The sequence below is a fragment of the Aptenodytes forsteri genome, unplaced genomic scaffold, assembly GCF_000699145.1.
Source record: "Aptenodytes forsteri isolate BGI_AS27 unplaced genomic scaffold, ASM69914v1 Scaffold97, whole genome shotgun sequence".
In the NCBI taxonomy this organism is placed as follows: domain Eukaryota; kingdom Metazoa; phylum Chordata; class Aves; order Sphenisciformes; family Spheniscidae; genus Aptenodytes; species Aptenodytes forsteri.
The window spans coordinates 3,587,965-3,605,464 of NW_008795036.1; the positions used below are offsets into that span (position 1 = coordinate 3,587,965).

At 40.2% G+C, this 17,500-nt stretch overlaps 1 protein-coding gene across 1 annotated transcript in view; it reads right to left on the minus strand.

Annotated features, from left to right (window-relative positions):
• Positions 1 to 8,001: 8,001 nt before the first annotated feature.
• Positions 8,002 to 17,500, minus strand: part of TSHZ1 (teashirt zinc finger homeobox 1) — a 29,175-nt gene continuing 19,676 nt past the window's right edge. Inside the window, exon 2 of the mRNA XM_019471357.1 lies at positions 8,002 to 11,691. Within this exon, the coding sequence (XP_019326902.1) occupies positions 8,507 to 11,691 (3,185 nt within the window). The 3' untranslated portion in view covers positions 8,002 to 8,506. The remainder of the gene's footprint in view (positions 11,692 to 17,500) is intronic.

The window sequence follows — 17,500 nt, forward strand, 5'->3', positions numbered from 1 at the left end:
CAGCTGTCCCCCCCCCTCCCCCCCCTATCGCTAGTATTGGATAAAATAATTGGAAGACCTGATCTGTCATGTAACCCAATTCCCATCTGGGGCTGCAATAGCTATCAACCCACTCTGCTGAAACTATAAATACCTTCCCTTGATACTCAACCTTAAGTGCTCACTTAAAATGATGCCCAGATATCAATAGTGAAGTTGAGAGCAACTGAGAGCAGCTAGGTGGATGGCCAGTAGAGACTGCGACACATCTATTATAATGTCTTTAAAAATTAAATGACTCGCAAGCGCTCAATTTATGTACATGTGTAGCCTATCAAATTGCACCACCTTCTCCCTTGTTTCTCATGGCTTTTACACCCACTTGTTATGTCTTCTCTTAAATGAGATGGCAACTACTGTTACTGTGTGTTTTTACAGCAACCAGCATACTCAGGGCCCTGGACCCTGACTGCTATTGCAATACAAATTCGATGTAGTTACTGCTCTTAGAAAGACTGAAGTGGGAAAAAACCCCAACCACCAGCAACAAAACAACCATTACATTTCCCCCATGCAAAGCTTTCCTCTTTGCTTCTCTCGCTGTCTTATGCAACACCAGGTAAAGAGCACTCATCATCACATTTCATTCAACCTCTTTGCTCAGGCTTCCCTCCTCACCTCTCCTCCTTCTCCCTGACCCTCCAGCTTTTGAACAGACAGTCCTGTGAAGTCTTTACATTGAATACTTCAGCTGTCCACTACAAAACCTTGTTTCCTTCCCGAGACAAGTTCAGCCTCATTCCATGTTTCTTCCAAGAGGTCAGAGAGGTTCCCAAACATCACTCAGGCATGCTCATATCTCCCAGCACAGAGACCCTTTGAGCTTTACCTAGCTAGGTCCCCTTTTGTTTCCTGACAGGCAAACAGGCCTTCTGGCCTTTCCCTTTTCAACCTTCTCAGTCCTAGCTTTCAAAATCCGTGCCGTCTGCTCTTGCTAACAGCAATTATTCTCCTATCGTTTCTTTTTTCCATCTTTTCCTTCTTCTTACAGTGGATCTCCAAGCTCCAGTTCTTTTTTGTGCTGCTTTTACCCTTCTGACGGCTGCTGATTGTTAGACTCTGTTCTTAGTTGTTCCTCGGTCCTATTTCTTCTTCGCACTTTTCCAGATTCCCAGTTGTCAAAGCACACTTAAAAAATGTGAAATGTGACACTCACCAACCCCCAAAACTCGTGCGGAGGATCCCCGTGCAATGTTAAGTCTAGACCTGCTGCCTTTTTTAGAGCAAAGCTATCTAATTTTTCACATTATCCCGCCACAGAAAAGTAGTGATGAGAAATAGTAGAGACAGTTAATGCTAAATGCTACAAACTTTAGCAAGATAGCACTTTAGAGGCAGCTAGGAATACAACTCTCCCTTGAACATAAAGCCACACATGACTGCGAAAAGAAATGTGCTATACAGTGCATCCTTGAACCACATTTTATCATCGTGCTACACACTCAGATACTACTATATATAATTATTAATACAGCACGGCCATTGCAAACATGCTGAGTGCGTTTGACCTTGGACTGCCAAGTAATATACCAATTGTGGGCAATGTCTGAGCCTGCAGTGTTTTTTAGAGAGAGCATTTGCACATTAATAAACTTAAAGCTTGTTTACTGTGAGAATTTTCCAGTTAAACCATTATAGTTACACTGGTAGCATTAGGCAGTTTCCCTGCCACAGAAGCCCTGGGCAGTTTTTCTTATTACAGAATAAAAGTGGCTTTTTCCAGTTTGGCTTAAATTGCTTCCAAAGTACTTTAGTCTAAATTGAAAAAAAGTCCAGAATGAAAATGCCTAGGGAGTGACTTATACCAGTGAGAAAAGCCATTAATGAATCTCACATCCTACCTACAATGGGTCTAGCTCTCCCTTGGAACATGGGATGAACAGCAGTGATGTACTACACAACTTTTTCACCTTCCTAAGTACTAAGCAATGAGATGTCAAAGACCCTGAGGCCAAAGGGCAGCATTTTCAAGAGCCACTTCTTGTATTGCCAGGCATAGCAGGTTAAGCTGAAGTGAAGAGGTCATCTGAAAACATGAAACTTTGTACACCTTTATCAAGATCAAAATCCCCCGCTATCCCATTCCTCTCCCTCCCCGTCCACCCTCAAACTCCTTGCAGAACGATGGTGACTTGCAGAGCTACTGTGCCGCTTCTCCTTGCTATGCTGGAGACTGGGGGGAGAGTGGGGAGAAGAGGATGTTCTTGACACTGAGCCTGTAGCAGTGCTTCCATGACAACAGGTAAGACGTTACACGTTGGAACCGTGCAGCGATAAACTAAGCCTAACCAGGACTGGAAGAAGGAGGTTAGTTTTTACAGAGCACTGCTACTCAGAAATGCTCAGGTTAAACCATAATTTCTTTGCATGTCCCGATACACTGTGCAGTACTGGGGGGAGAGGGGAAGGTGAGAGCGGCAGAAATCTTGTTTTTCCCTAGCTGGGTTTCACTTCCAGAGGCAGTCTTCAGGATTTTACAGCAATGGTCTCCACTAGCTGCAGAACGGTGGCAAATGGCGCGTGACCCAATCTGTCGGTCTGCATCTGAAGACTATGCCCATTTCCAAGGTATAGCAATGTATCCTGCCGTTCAAAAATACAAAAACCTCATGATTCCAAGTAATTCAGCAAGGCCGGTATTTGACCTCAGCACTATGCAGTCTTGAGTACCCAAACTCTTCTGAAAGGAATGTCAAGGGCTGACGGGATTCTGAGCATGGTGATACACAGTATGATATAACGAAACTGAAGTGCCAGCTGGCAGGTTAATGCGCTTTGCCAAACTGTTTTAGCACCCACCAGTCCACTAGTGAACTTATTTGAAAGAAACTGCTTGTTCCTAGCTATTGGATCTTCCACCCCAGATTATATTTGACTGAACTCAACTACTTACTCTGATTATAAACTTTCTGGGGAGTAAAGAACTGTGCCTGAGAGCATGCTCTAGTGGCTAGACCTCTACCTGCTGGTCAGGAGCTCTGAGCACTATTTCTGATGACACAATTTTTAGCATGCTGCGTTCTGGATTCCACCATCACGTGTGTCATCTTTTGGGTAGGAACTACGGGTACCACCCCACTTTTGTGCTTCACAGACAAGCTCTAATACAAATTTCAGTTTGTACACACCCTAAGGAGGTGGCTTTGCACAAGTTGTCCTGTGTACCAAGAGAGGTGACTTCCACCTGCATGGCCCTGAAGATTGGCCTATATTTGCCTAATGTGTCCCATCAGCCCTTAAGATTTCATAATGTATGCTGTTCTGAGCAAATGAATCAGCTCTGGACTCGTACAAGAGCAGATGGGTTGCAGGCAACCAGACTCCAACCCTCCTTCCTCGGGTGACCACGTGGCATTTAGCCGCAGGTGTCCTACATCTGACAAGCCTGGTCAGGAACCTGTCAGGCTTTAACCTGCATCTTCAGACAATGCTGACACAACCACTCTGGACAGAAGTACAGTACACTGTCACTACATTAAATTTGTTCAGAATTATGCTGTACCGATGGTCCACCCATTGTGCCCGGAACAATTTAGTTAGAGAAATGCTTCTTTAAAAAGAATGAATAATTTTAACAGTTAATCCTCCCCTCCGTTTTTTACACTAAGAAGTTTATCCAGAAGTAAAAACCATAAAAATCCTGACAACCTGGCCATAGCTAATCAAATTTAAACTTCGTATTTTTTACAGGGAAGGGAAAAAACCAGAGGTAACAACTACAATAGTTAAGGATAAAAACTTACTAGACACATTTTGACCATGCTGACCCTAGCAGGTCACTAGACAGGACTGAAGAGAGGAGTGTAAAAAAAGTGATCTTCACAACAGAGTAACCGGAGCTTCTCACTCTCAGTGGGAAGGTCTACAGCTTTTATAATCATCACCTATTCTAATACTGGTTGTCTGAAAATAAACAGGTCCGTTAGCCATGTCTCGGTGTTTGCAGTTCTGATCTCTTGGTGCTAAACTATTCTAAAATCAGTTTTGCTATACCACTAGTCAAAAAAACAAAGCTAATGAAGATGCTGGATAAAGAAGCACTTTGCATAAATGATACAACCTCAGGTAATCTGCGTCGTCTAAATAGACTTGTAAAATGTTCTCCTTCTTCACAACACGCCCAGTTTTGGGTATCGATATTTTCACTTAGCTACACTATCACCTTTCACTTAGTGATCACATTTTTCATCCCAAAATGCGGTCACTCCACTTACCTGTGGGATGAAGGCGACTATACACAGCAATGAAGAGAAACTATGCAAAGCCACATGAAACATTATGAGAAGAAACTCAATCCGAACAGCAGGGGAAACAAAAATTTGGAAGAATAGTATTATCTAGATCACTATCTGGCCAGTAAATTGGGGTTAGCATTCTACTCATACATGGACAGAAAAGGACCCTGCTTTTAAATTTCAGTGAACAGACGGTGAAATTCCACTTCCTGCTACTTTCATGCTGGGAGAGTAACTCAATACTGCATCAGCCAGGAGACCGACACCTACAGAGCTGCGAGAACACTCCACATGGAAACTGGCCTCTCCTTGGAGGTCTCCTAACCAGGATCCCTGCCATATTATCTAAAGAGTATCTCTGTATCACACGGTCAAATTTGAGATGGCTTTGGAAATTGCAGGCAGAAGCTGATGCAGTGTGCCTCGATTACTGTAATGCAAGATAATGTGTATATTTTTATGCCTTTATACTTAATTGCAATTGCATATTAGTGTCCTCCATGATAAGGTCAGATTATGTTTGGTGTCATTATTACCAGCGTAACGACCCAGAGAAAGCCGTAACAAAGTTATGTTGCAGAAGACATTAGTGAATATCCCACCAAATGCTATTAAAAAAGAAAAAGAAAAAAAAAGGTATTTCATTCAGGACTAATGTCACCAGTACACAGATCTCTCCAAGTTGCAGTGGTTTGCATCAGCTCCAAAACAGCAATACAGAAAAGTGCACGGAAGCAGAAATCAAACCTGTGAAACAGACAAACCAAGATCTTCCCCTCTGAGAACAGATACAAGCAAACATGTAAACACCAGCAATGCAATGCTGAAAAAAAGTAGCTTTATGCATCTCTGAAAAGAATCAGAGACAATGGATTTTGAATACGTCACAAAATAGGTTCACAGGCTTACCGAGACTACTACAGGTTTTAAGGCGCTTACATCTCTTTTATTCCCAAGACCAGTCCTGAAAGGCTGTGTGGTCTCTTCCATGTAGTAGCTTTAGTAGCTACTAGTAGAATAGCGCAAACTTATCTTTGTCGAAATCTTACTGAAATAAAGAAGAAATAAACCTGCAAACCTATTTTGAGGAAAAGAGTAACTCGTTTTTAAACTGTGCAATATTTTTTTAAAAGGAAATTTTTCAGAAATAGGATATTCAAACAAAAGTGGCAAAAATCCGAAGAATAAAGATCATGCTGTTGCTGTGCTTCATTTTGTTACGCAAGTGTAACATTAGTCCTCAAATTTTCATCTACTTCATATTTCAGCCTTAGAAAGCGTTACATCAGCCTAGTCACCAGGTAAAGCTGCTAGTTTCTTCTAAATGGACTTTCTTCCGACACTGGCACAGAGGATGAGTGATTGTCCAATTCTGAAGCTATCAGAACTGAACGGATTTAGCAATGTCATAAACACCTCTCGAGGGAGTCACCTGGTGTTGAGAACTCACTTTACATGCCGTGTTTCAAAATGAGTTTTAATGGATTTACATTAGATTCAAACCCACTTTAGAGCTATTATTTCTCCCTTTCAACCTTTTCACCCACTACTGCAATGTAATACAGCATATTCTATAATCACATGTTTGCAGGCCCGTGGTAAAGTAAACAAAACTTCAAAGGGTTATTATTTAAAGAGTCTGTATTACAGCCGTAGGCCCGACTGTTATTCTTCCTCACCACCCCTTGGGCCCAAAGTACATCATCATCCAGTAATTGAACTGAAATGTCTAAATGGCTAGATCCCCTGAAGGACATAGGTAGTTAGCAGTGAAGAAAGTAAGGGACATTTAAAAAAATCCTCGTGGCGCTTTCCTGCACTACTTGGAAATACTATGCAAATGTAAGTGACCTGGACCTGCTAGGCTCTTGCAGAAAACAGAACAACGCATAGGTATTTCTGGGGTTGTAACTAAAGTAAAGATTAAATGTAGAACTGTGCTGTATTTGGAAGCCAAGATCCTACATTTAAATTACTTTCAGAAGAATTGAGAAGAAGGAACAGAAACATACATACGTACACAGATGTATATATAACGCAATAGTATCACTAATACCATGTGGAAGCAAACCCCTCTAGGTCCTCATATTTAATAGCCCCTCCAAAAAGTGTAATGGATAGCAGATCCCAGGCTTTCATACACCGTAACTGTCAAAGCACTCAGGAGATAGAGTAGTGAAGGCTCTGACAGCTCTCTTTTACATTCTAAATGACATCTGCATTCAACAGAACAGAAATAAAGATTAAGGGAAACACCTGATATGATAGCGCTCAGCTTACCTCAAAATGCAATATTTAAAAAGTACAGAGAAACACAGGTCTGGCTTCTTGTACGGTAAGTAAAAACTGGTGTCAAAGCCTCAGAGGTCTTCAACCGCTGCCAGAAAGGCAAGTACCGCAGCATTCAACAGACTACAGGGGCAGAAGCCACAGCCTCTGACTGTGTAACTGTTGAAATAAAAAGGTGTTTTGCCTGAGAAGGAAGGGAGGAGACGGTCTTTGAATGCACACAGAAAATGACTACGGGCACACTCATACAGCATAGGAAAATTAACTTGGCCAAAACCTTTGCAGCCCTTCTTCTACTTCAGTGATGAGCAGAACGCCCATCGCTAATTGACGGCGCCCCACCGATTCTGTACCTTTCGCAGTACATACCTACTGCACATCTGTTTTAAGAGCTTATTAGTATTACGGCTTCGAATGAAACACGTCAGCATACAGATCACGAGAGATGATTTCGAACAGATTTTTGCTGGTTGATTATATAAACGATGCCTCTTATTGCTGGAATAACACCTCAAAGGCAATATAATGACGACATGACAATGTATGTAAATCAAGAACTGCATGTGGGTTTATTTTACACTTGAGAAAACAGTGGATTTAATTGTGTGAACCAAAATGTACTGTACAATATTAATGATAAAACATCAAAATGTATAATTCATAGTGCATTGCTTGCTTTATTTTTATTTATTTATTTTTTTGTCAGATAGTTCCTTTAAGTACATGCATCTGGGAAGATGCAGGTGCCAGTAAAATTTCTCTATTTATATCAAGCTGCAGGAACTAAATTTTATTCAAAAAGTGTGGTTTTACATTATATACACAGAAATCGAATATAAAATGACAATATAAAAAGTTAAAAGAGAAAGCATACAGCCAGAAGGTACAAAGAAAGTTGAACAGTTTAAAATGGTACGATATGTAACATGTATTTTTTTAAGCTGATGCTGGCAATTTACAAGGAACAGAATCCAACATTTGCCCCATTTTTTTTGTTTTCATTTACCAATGCAGCACACTATAGAAAGGTCAGCTTGTACCAAAGCTTAACATTTGGAAATAACTATAAACGGCAGTATTTTACAGGAAAAAAAAAAAAAGAAAGGAAAGAAAAGAGCATTTTTACACTTGTTTTAAATAACAGCTTGCATACTTTTTTTTTTTTTTTTGCCAAAAAGTGGCAATTCTCAGCATCCAGAGGGTTTGGGCATAGTGGCAACTTGGTTTGCTTTTTTTTTTTAATGTTTATTTAACTTATACAGTTGTGGCTTCCTAACCCCTTGAGTACTACACAGCTCTCCTTCTTCCAAGGACTGCATGCACAATTTCTTCACAAACCAGTTCTGCATTAAAAAAAAAAAAAAGAAGCTTATTCATTTAAAAAAAATAAGTTCTGCTTCCGACACAGCTTTTATTTGAATGAAATGCCTTTAAGTCTTTTGTTTTGTTTTCTTTTTCCTTATTTACTTATTTAGTCACTGGGAAAGGCACAGAAATGCTATTACAGTTCTCAGAGGGTTAAAACTTGACACTACCAGGTTCTGTGACCTTTATTGTCATGGCAACTTTGTAATTTTAGGATGTCTCTTTATCATTGTTCTTTGTGTCTTTCTTTACGGCTAAATTAATGTCTCTCAATAGTGTCTCCCACTATATTCTACAAAAGATAGCTTAACATCAAGGACAGATGTTGAAAATAAAGGTCAGACTTTGACTCACAAAAAATAAAAACAGAAACAAAAAATAACCATGCACAGATCAGACAAAGAGCATATAAATATAACTACAAAATAAGTGTAAGAAAAACCAAGGTCCAGATAGGCAGTTCAGCAACAAAAGTAAGACTGATTTCAGAGGCTCAGGTCAGGCCTAGTGCAGTACTATGAAGAAGTTTAGTGCAATGTTCCTGTGGTCACTTGCATACCTGGCTGCTTACCTGGACGCTATTGTTTTTCTAACTCAGTTACATAGATCAGATGGTCCTCTGGGGACTTGCCATGTGTTTTACTAAGGTGCAGTTTGACTGCATGCTTGCTTGCAAAAGTTCGGTTACAGAGCTTACACTGGAATGTGGAGCCTAAGTCCTCCTCGGCAATTCCAAGTGAGCCCAAAGTCTTGTTTGCGAGGACTTTTGAAACATTCTGCTGTTCTTGAATCTGATTAAGTGGCAACTTCGACAGATCCTTCAAACTAAACCCTAGGTGTGTCTCTAAGTGACTTATGTATGTAGAAGCAGTCCTGAACTGAGAGGCACAATCATTGCAAAAGAAAACAGGATGTCCTGTGTCCAAGTTCTTTAAAAATTTAGTTCCACCTGTCCTCCTTAACTGATACTTCACATTGGCCAGCCAGTGGCTAATTGTGGTCATGGAAAGACCAGTAAACTTAGAGATGTGTACCCGCTCTTGTGGACCTAAGTCCGACATAATGTATTTGCCTTCTGGGGTCTCCCTCAAGCTGGAAGCAAACTGGGCTTGAAGGATTAGAAGATGCTGAGGGTTCCAGTTGGACTGTCTGCCCTTCCTCTTGTGTACTGGTGACAGTTCATCCAGAGCTTCCTCAAAACTGCTCCCGTCAGCATCAGACTTCTCTGACACGGTAGACGGAGTTGAAGACTTGGGTGTCAAACGCCCTGTGAGGTTCTTCACCATATCGGAAATATCCAGCAGGGCACTCTCCCTTAGCGGGGATGAGGCAGAGTCAGCCACACTGGAAACCAGAGGTTTGTTTTTGGACTTGGTTAAATCAATAGGTTGATCACTGTTCTCATAGTAATACCGGTCGATAGCATCAGCCTGCTTGACCGGAGTGGTTGGGTAAATGGGTTTGTCCAACATGCTGTTGCTGATTTTGTACAGCATGGCCAAAGGGTCCAGAGAGGGGCTTACTGGCTTAGAAATTTTGCCTAAGTGGGTATTCATAATGGACTGTAAAGCACTCAATGGATTAATGAAGGATGGCTCAGGTGAATGATCTGTGATGATTCCTAAATTGTTACAGCCATTTGCAATCTTTGTTTTAAGTGGCTCTGTACCATTTGGCGTATGTGCTTCTGCTGGACTATCCTTTTTGACCTTCTGAACTTCTGTCTCAGAGCTCTTCTTCTGCTGCTGTTTGTTATTTATTTCTTCTGCTTTTGGGAAGTCCTTGTTTTCTTTAGCAGCAGGTGACATGGGTTTGACTGGAGAACTCTTCTCTTTCTCCAAAGGCTTTTCTTCCTTCTTCACGCTGATTTTACCTGTAACTTTCTCCACCAGTTCTTCCATAGCAGATACATTGCTCTTGTGAGGTGGGGGTGTGAGATTGCCTGGGGAATGGATGAGTGCATTGTGTTCTGACGACAGTGATTTTACACTGCTGGCATAAGACGGCTGCATTTGAACGCTCTGCACCGCGGGCTGAAGGGGTTTGACTGTTCCTGGGAGCTGGTAAGCTGCATGAATACTGGGATATCCTCCCCAGGAAGGGGCTCCATTCTGAGCTTTGCTGATAGCTGTTGTCACCGTGTTCTCCAGGGATTTCAATATGTCTATTCCGCCTTTAGGACTATCATCTAGGTCCTCCTCTCTGAGGTACTGGTACAAAGTTGTTGGCTCAAATTTCTCTGTGGAGTCCTCATTCTCTTCTTTAATCTTTTTCTCTGTTTCACTGACCACCACCTTTTCCTTCTCTAGGTCTTTCTTTTCCTCCGAGTTTGTGGAGCCCGCTGGGGAATCGGGCTGCTTTTTAATGTTGGAGGCTGGTAGCCTTGTGTGGGTGGTGGGTGGAAGAGGTATAGACTGTATCTTCTCCTCCACCACAGGGTCCAATACTAGCTGTTTGCCTTTTTTGGAAGCAGAATTGGTCACCTTCAAGAAATGACCAGTGACCATCATGTGAGCAGTGAGCTGCTGCAAAGTGTCATGGGAACTGCCACATTCCATGCATTTCAGTATTTGGGCTTTGCGTGCCTCAAACTGCCAAGTGTAGCTAGCACCATTTTGATAGCCATAGCGGTTGTTTGGAGTCACATAGGGGTTGGCAGTTTTCTGATCCTTTGCAGACTCACCCAGTGAAGCTTCTGCAGTGATCCCTGTTGGCTCAGGTGAACATGGTGAAGCTAAGTCCTGAAGTGCTCGCTTTTTGGTAGAAGGGACCAATTTAGTGATGGCTGGTACTGGCTCCTTCAGAGGCACTTTCTGGTAATGCTTTGTTTTTATCATATGGACACTGAGGTCTTGCAAAGACTCAAATGAATGCCCACAGTACATGCACTTCAGCACTTTTTGGGCATCCTCTTTGCCTTCCATTTCCATAAGTGATCGTTTTCTAGGCTTTGACCACCGTTTGGTCTTATCAGCTTCTTTATCTCTGTTGTCATCACGGTAATGTCCAGTTTCATTCATGTGCACTGTTAGCTCCACCAGTGTGTCATAGGCTGCACTGCAGTCTTTGCATCGGAACTTGCTAGCACCGGTGAACACAGACCCATAAAGTTTATTGTTTTGCCGGTAAAGCTGTACTGTGCTGAAAAGACTAGGCTCTGGGAGAAGTCCGTACGATGAGGTCTGCTGCAAAGTTTTAGCTAACGCAGCTTGATGCCAGTCATAACCTGAGCCACCACTGTTACTATTACTGTTACTAGTATTACTGGTAGTTGTACTGGTACTAGTGTTGGTACTGGTAGTACTAGTACTCTGGGAATTGGCATTGGTGTCAGTACTGGTGGTGTTTTCACTCTGGCTGATTCCGTTGTTGCTGGTGGTAGGATTGGATTTCTTTAAGTCCAAAGCTAAACTGGACCAGCAAGTCTCCGAAAGCAAATTTGCATACACAGCTTTTATTTGTGCCAAGCTGTCCTGTGGATAGGAAACATTGTCTGTGCACTGAGGATCCTCTTTCTCTTCTTTAGAGGAAGTGCTTTTGAAATGGGCCAGCTGATCGCTGTTTTCACTAAACGGCGAACCATAGCCTGCATCCTGATTAGTTGCAGTGCTGACTGGGGAGTTCTGGTAGCTTTGAGCCTCTTTGATCTCCGCTTCGTCATTGCACAAATACTCATTCTCCTGGATGTCCAGAGACAGCCCATCATCTTCCACGCTGTCTTCATCTATTTCTGCTGCTTTCAATTCCTCCTCAGGAACATATGCTAAAATAAAGGAGGGGAGAGAGGGGGGTAAAACAAGACAAAGTTATCGAACACACACATTTTACATCATTGCTGTCTTCTGTACTAAAAGCAGTAACCATAAAGACAAATTTTGAAGATACATCCAGAAACCAAACTCACCATCACTCACACACTCCACCTATAAATCCACATACTCTGTCCCGGTTACAGTTTGATATCAGTGCTATCTAAGAATAAACTTTGACTTCAGAAGTAAAATATGTGCCAGGACCACAGTAGATACCGTAATATCAAAACCAAAATCAAACAAAGAGCCTACTAAACCAGTTTTTATCAACTTAAAAAATGGCCTGGCATTGAGCTATATCTACTGCACTATGTACGCGCAACACGTTGCAGCTGACCTGCACTCCTCAGACCTAGGCACTCAGAAGCACTGGCTTGGCCAACTACATCTCGTCGGGGCTGTCTTTTCTGGAAAACTGGCTTTAGCTACAGCTGCAAGGGCCATTTCTGTGTCACTGACACCTGACTCTAATGGAGCTATACGGGGCAAGTGTACCAGGTTAGCTGTTCCAGGGTCTCCTGGTGGCTGGCTGTACTGGGTCCATCTGAGAGCAGAACAGCTTTCATTTTTACAAGGTGAAAAGAGAAGCAAGACTATGATTGTTTTCTGAAACGGCTAGGATATATTTTGCCTCGTGTTATGATCTGATGTGGGTCCTGCATTTACCATTTTGAAAACAGCAGTCAGCAACTAAAAGTAAATGTCAGATTAATTTTTAAAAGCAACAAACAAAAATCTTGAGACCTCCATCCCAGCTTGATTATTGGCTTATGGTAAATATAAAACTTGGCTATTGTATTGCCACCTGGTGAAACTATATAATCTTACCAAACTATGTGTTTATCTATATCGAACTATTTTTTAAACTAGCAAATGTGATATTCATGAGCAGATGGCCATTACATCAAAACACATTTACTCCAAGGGCCCAATTCACAGAAGTGGCTTACATGTACCTAAGTGATAAATGTACACTTTCATTGCAAAGCAGAAAACATACTTGTACACATTTCCCTCCAGTTTTGTAAAAGAATCTTAAAAAAAATTCACAATGATAATGGAATGCAGATCATTTTATAAGCATGTCAAGGTAGAAAACATGGTTTGTGAACAATTTTCAGTGATTGAATAAAAAAATGCCTCCTTGTCAGGTGAACTGTGCAGCAAGTAATGCTGAAATGTGGGCTGTGTCCTTCCATGGTACAATACTGAAAGAAAGGCAGAAAAAGAGGCACTTCTGCTCCTATGTGATATGAAGAAAATACGTATTATCATGTTAACAAAGCTGAAGTCTTCTTGAATTGGGGGGAGCATAAGTTGAGCTTCTTTTTGTTGTTAACATATTCTGAAACTTCTATTCTGAAAAATAAAAAGAATCTTTTCTCATTGTAATATGAACACGCATTGAAATGTGTTTAATTTTTTTTTTTAGAAAAGTAACAGTTTTATGGCCAGTACTGCATTCTGTATTCACCTTTGCAATTCAGTCTTAATGCAGCCCCTAACTACTTCAGTCTGATCTTTTAAGATAAAGTAGAAAAGTAGTCCATCTAGTACTGGGGTAGTGCTGAACCTTAAGATGCCCACTGCATCTTTCATCTGTCCTCTAAGTGTCAAATTTATTCAGAAGAGAATTTGATCTTTTGGTTTTTAAAAAAGCGTTAACCAGGGCCCAATTCCTTACAGATGCGTCAGCCTCAGGTGTTTTCTAATATGTTTAAAAGGACTGGTGAGTACCAAGCACAATAGAAGTCACTACAGAAATCATCCTGGAGCCAAAGGCCAGGAAGATGCCAGAAAAGCATTATAAAACCAGAAAAAGAAATTCTTAAAAATGCATTTAGTCCATAAAATGAAGAATAAAACACAGAAATAGTAAAAGAACTAAGAAGTCAGTCAGCTTCCCACTGTTGCAGTAATGCTGCTGTTGAAACGCTCTGCAGGTATTTGAGCACGGTAGTACCGCTGCAGTTCTGAACTCTAGGTATGCAAGTAGAATCCACTCCCACAGCTACAGTCTACGACCTCTTAGCTCTCTCATTAAATACACCTGTTTTCAGTCATTTCTAACAGCAAAAGACAATACATTTTTAAGTTTCAGAAAAGTGAAGAACAGTTATAGAAGAATATGGTTTCTGATTCTGAAATTACTTTTAAATAAAAAAATAAAAAACCTCTGAGGCCTAAAATGCATAAAAATGAACAGTTACCATCTGGCATTTTTTTTTTTTAAATACAAAAAACAAAACTTAGTAATGATCAGCAGACAGTCACCAAGTACAAGCTGAAAACTGAGGGGGGCCCCATTCTGAGCTTTTATGAACAGCTATTTTCTTACTAACCTCAGTGGAACTATGCCAATTTTCTCTAATTTTCACATCCCAAGTTTTTTAATAAATAGATGTAAGAAACTGTCGTAAGATGCTGAATGTTGCTATAGTTGATACAGCATTTTGTAAGAATTCAGGTGAATTATCTGCTTACAACTCTTAATTCTAAATTGCATAAATGTATATTTTTATAATTGCTATATATAAACCATCTAAATACCTGCTTAAGTAGAAACTGTAGTTGAGCCACTGCCATATCTTTCATTTTCCTTTATTTATGATAAAGGGTGTTTTCTCTATTCTGGTAGTTTTGCACTTTACCATAAAAATAAAAGGAGTTAAACCACCCAAGAAACGTTAAAACTACATGAAAGGTCGGTGTTAAACTGTCAAAGCAAAGAAACTGAGTGTTAGGGTGAAATATCCATCTTTCACTTACTTTCCTAGTCTTAGGTTCTGCTGAGACTACTACACGATTGAGTTCACTCCCTTACCAATATATACTGCAATATAAGAGTTAAGAATGTACCATTGGCCAGGACTTTGATTTTCTGTGATTTCAGAATTTAAGCCAGATTCTGAAAAAAATGAATTTACATGATGTGCACACCCACATGTCTGTACAGTTGTTATCTGAAAAAACACAAAGAAATAACGCTTCTTAACCAAAAGAGAGTAATTTATCTGAAATGCTTAATTTCTATCACTGCAATCAAAAATATTTTATTTAACTCCTTTAGTTACCATAGGATACACACAATACCTTTTCATTCCAGACTACTAATGTTTATAAGATGAATAGCAGCACACTCAACATATGGTATTTTGCAAGGTCAGTGCAATTCTCTAACTGAAAAGGTTTCTGTTAGAGATAATTCAGAAGCATACAAAATGAAGAATGTTAATTTCTCAAAACATGTATATTTTACAAAAATTCTCACAGAAATTTGACAAATAAGTAAGCTTCAGAATTTTAAACATAGCAAAAATGTTCCTATTACAATTACTTGCAGAGACAAGTAATATTATTCTACGTCAAATAAAAGCCTGAGATGTTCAAATTCTCCCTCTAAATTATAATAGGTAGCTCAACAGACAGACAGGTTTCAGACAGCGTATCTTTCTGTGACCGAGAAACTCTCAGCAATCTTTTCCAGATATTCCTGCATCTGCAAAGACTCTGCTGGTTTACATGTCTCCTGAAACCACACAGACATACCAAGAGCAGATATAAGCAGTTAGCCTCCTCAACAAAAACTATATCCAAAGCGGAAGAAATTACAGAACGTAATGTCAGCTTTTCTTTTCCTTCTCATTTGTGCATGCACAGACTCAGGCAAATGCATGGTGGAAAAACGGGAAAAAGCTTCAAATTCCAGACAACTAAAAATTAGGGGGAGCAGTTTGTATTTCTTTTCTCCTTCCTAAGTCTTGCTAATATTTTTTGCCTATAAAACGTGCCTTCTGGATGCCAATGCTTCCCCATAGATATACTGTCATCTTTGAGCAGTGTTAAAAGCTGTGCATTCTAATCTAAGTGGACATGAGACGCTATATATTGTACATGTGAGTAGCACAGCACATTGTGTTTGCTTCAGTGAGAATATTTACACTATAAATACACATCCATTGTTTGAAAAAGCAGACAGAGATCTGAAATGTAAGGATGTGGTTAAAAATATAAATATTCTCACATAAAACCTTTCCGTAACCTCAGACTGGTGCTTTTGAAGGAATCTGTCTCTACGGAGGTATTCTTTTCCATTCAAAATGGAATTCAGCATTGAATACATTATTTTGAAAAGGACAAAAAGTAACGATTGTATTTGTTTTTAACAGTCTACAAAATTAAATGTAGTAAACTCTTCAAGACACGATTTTAAATCCTCCAAATAAATAAATTTATTCGGAAGAAACACCTAAGTATTGAAGGCCACAATTCAGTAAAGTAACTGAATACTGAAATAATTTTCACTGAAATAGATATTTCATAGTTTCAACAAATAGGGATGGGTTTAAGTTTAAAATTCTTCACTAAATCAGGGCCTACTCTGGGACTAAACAATAGTGGCACGATGTGAACGTTCACCATTCTTCAACACATGTATTTCCACAGCTTCTAATATTTACCCAGCCAACAGGAGACAGCAGCTGCAGAAGTTTCCACAGCCCACACTGTCACCTTGCACAAACTGCACTCTGGGCTGGGGGTGACTTCCACTGCACACAAGAACACATTTCATATCTTGGGCAAAAAAAGTACGGATAGAAAAGACAGCCACACATCTCCCTCATCACATAAAAATGAGAGGGAGAGGAAAAAAAACATTTACAGATATGTTTCCAGAATACAGAGTCATGAGACTTTTACAAAAGAATCAAAAATCTCACATTGTGAGAGGTTAACACGCCTGCTGGAAGATTTGCGTATTTTCTATATTAGTATATACAAACGTTCATACAAAATTCTGGCACAGATGCTACAAATCCATGTGTGTGTCTGTATTACAATGGCACTACAGTGGAAAAATATGGCTTAGTTATGACAATGGTTGAGGAGCAGCACAGACTATCAGACAACCAAATAACCTTACTACAGTGGTTTGTGTCTTTCATTTCTAATTGCAGCAAAATGGGGGGTAAAATACCAGAACTACCTACCCTCTAATTCTAATGCAATGGGTCTGAAAAGTAGATAAGGTACTGTAACAAGAACAACCTCCGTGCTTCTAGCAGGTTGAATGATAACCGTTAAAGGCATTCCATTAAAAACCAACAAAAAGATTCTTCACCTCCTTCTCTTCTCTCCCCTATCCCCTTAAAATGAATGCTGCAAATTATTAGCCAACGCTGGCAATTGGAGAACGAAGCAGCTTGTACGCGGGTATATTTTCACAGTGATTCTAATCTGAGAAATTTACTTGCTCTTCCCCTTCTATCTGATAAACTATACATTCAAGCATTCTCATTAGTGTTCGGATCACCAAAGAGAGCTGGAGATGAATCAGTCCATCCACCCCTCCTCTCCCTGCTCTGTCGAGATTATTTCATTGAAATGTTCATTTTCATCCCTGCTGGCAACATTAGAATGGAAGTATTTAACCTGTTTCCATTACTTATACAAATTACCATTATGGGGTAGGACAGATGTTAGAATCATGCCACATAACTGACTTCCATACATTCTTTACGGGGAGGATAAGAAGAGGGAAAGCTGTTAGATCATATTATCCAGTCTCAATAATGTTCTCTCTGCTACCAGATTCATTAACTTCCAACATCAACGTTTCACTTTCTTTCTGCGTGAAAATGCTCCGTCTCCTTGAGCTCATTTAATTTGGAGCAGGAAATCTTTGTCAGAAATAATTTTTTGATCAGGTGCTCTAACTAAGGGGTGAAGGGGGGCTGGGGAAAGAATAAAGAAAAGCGG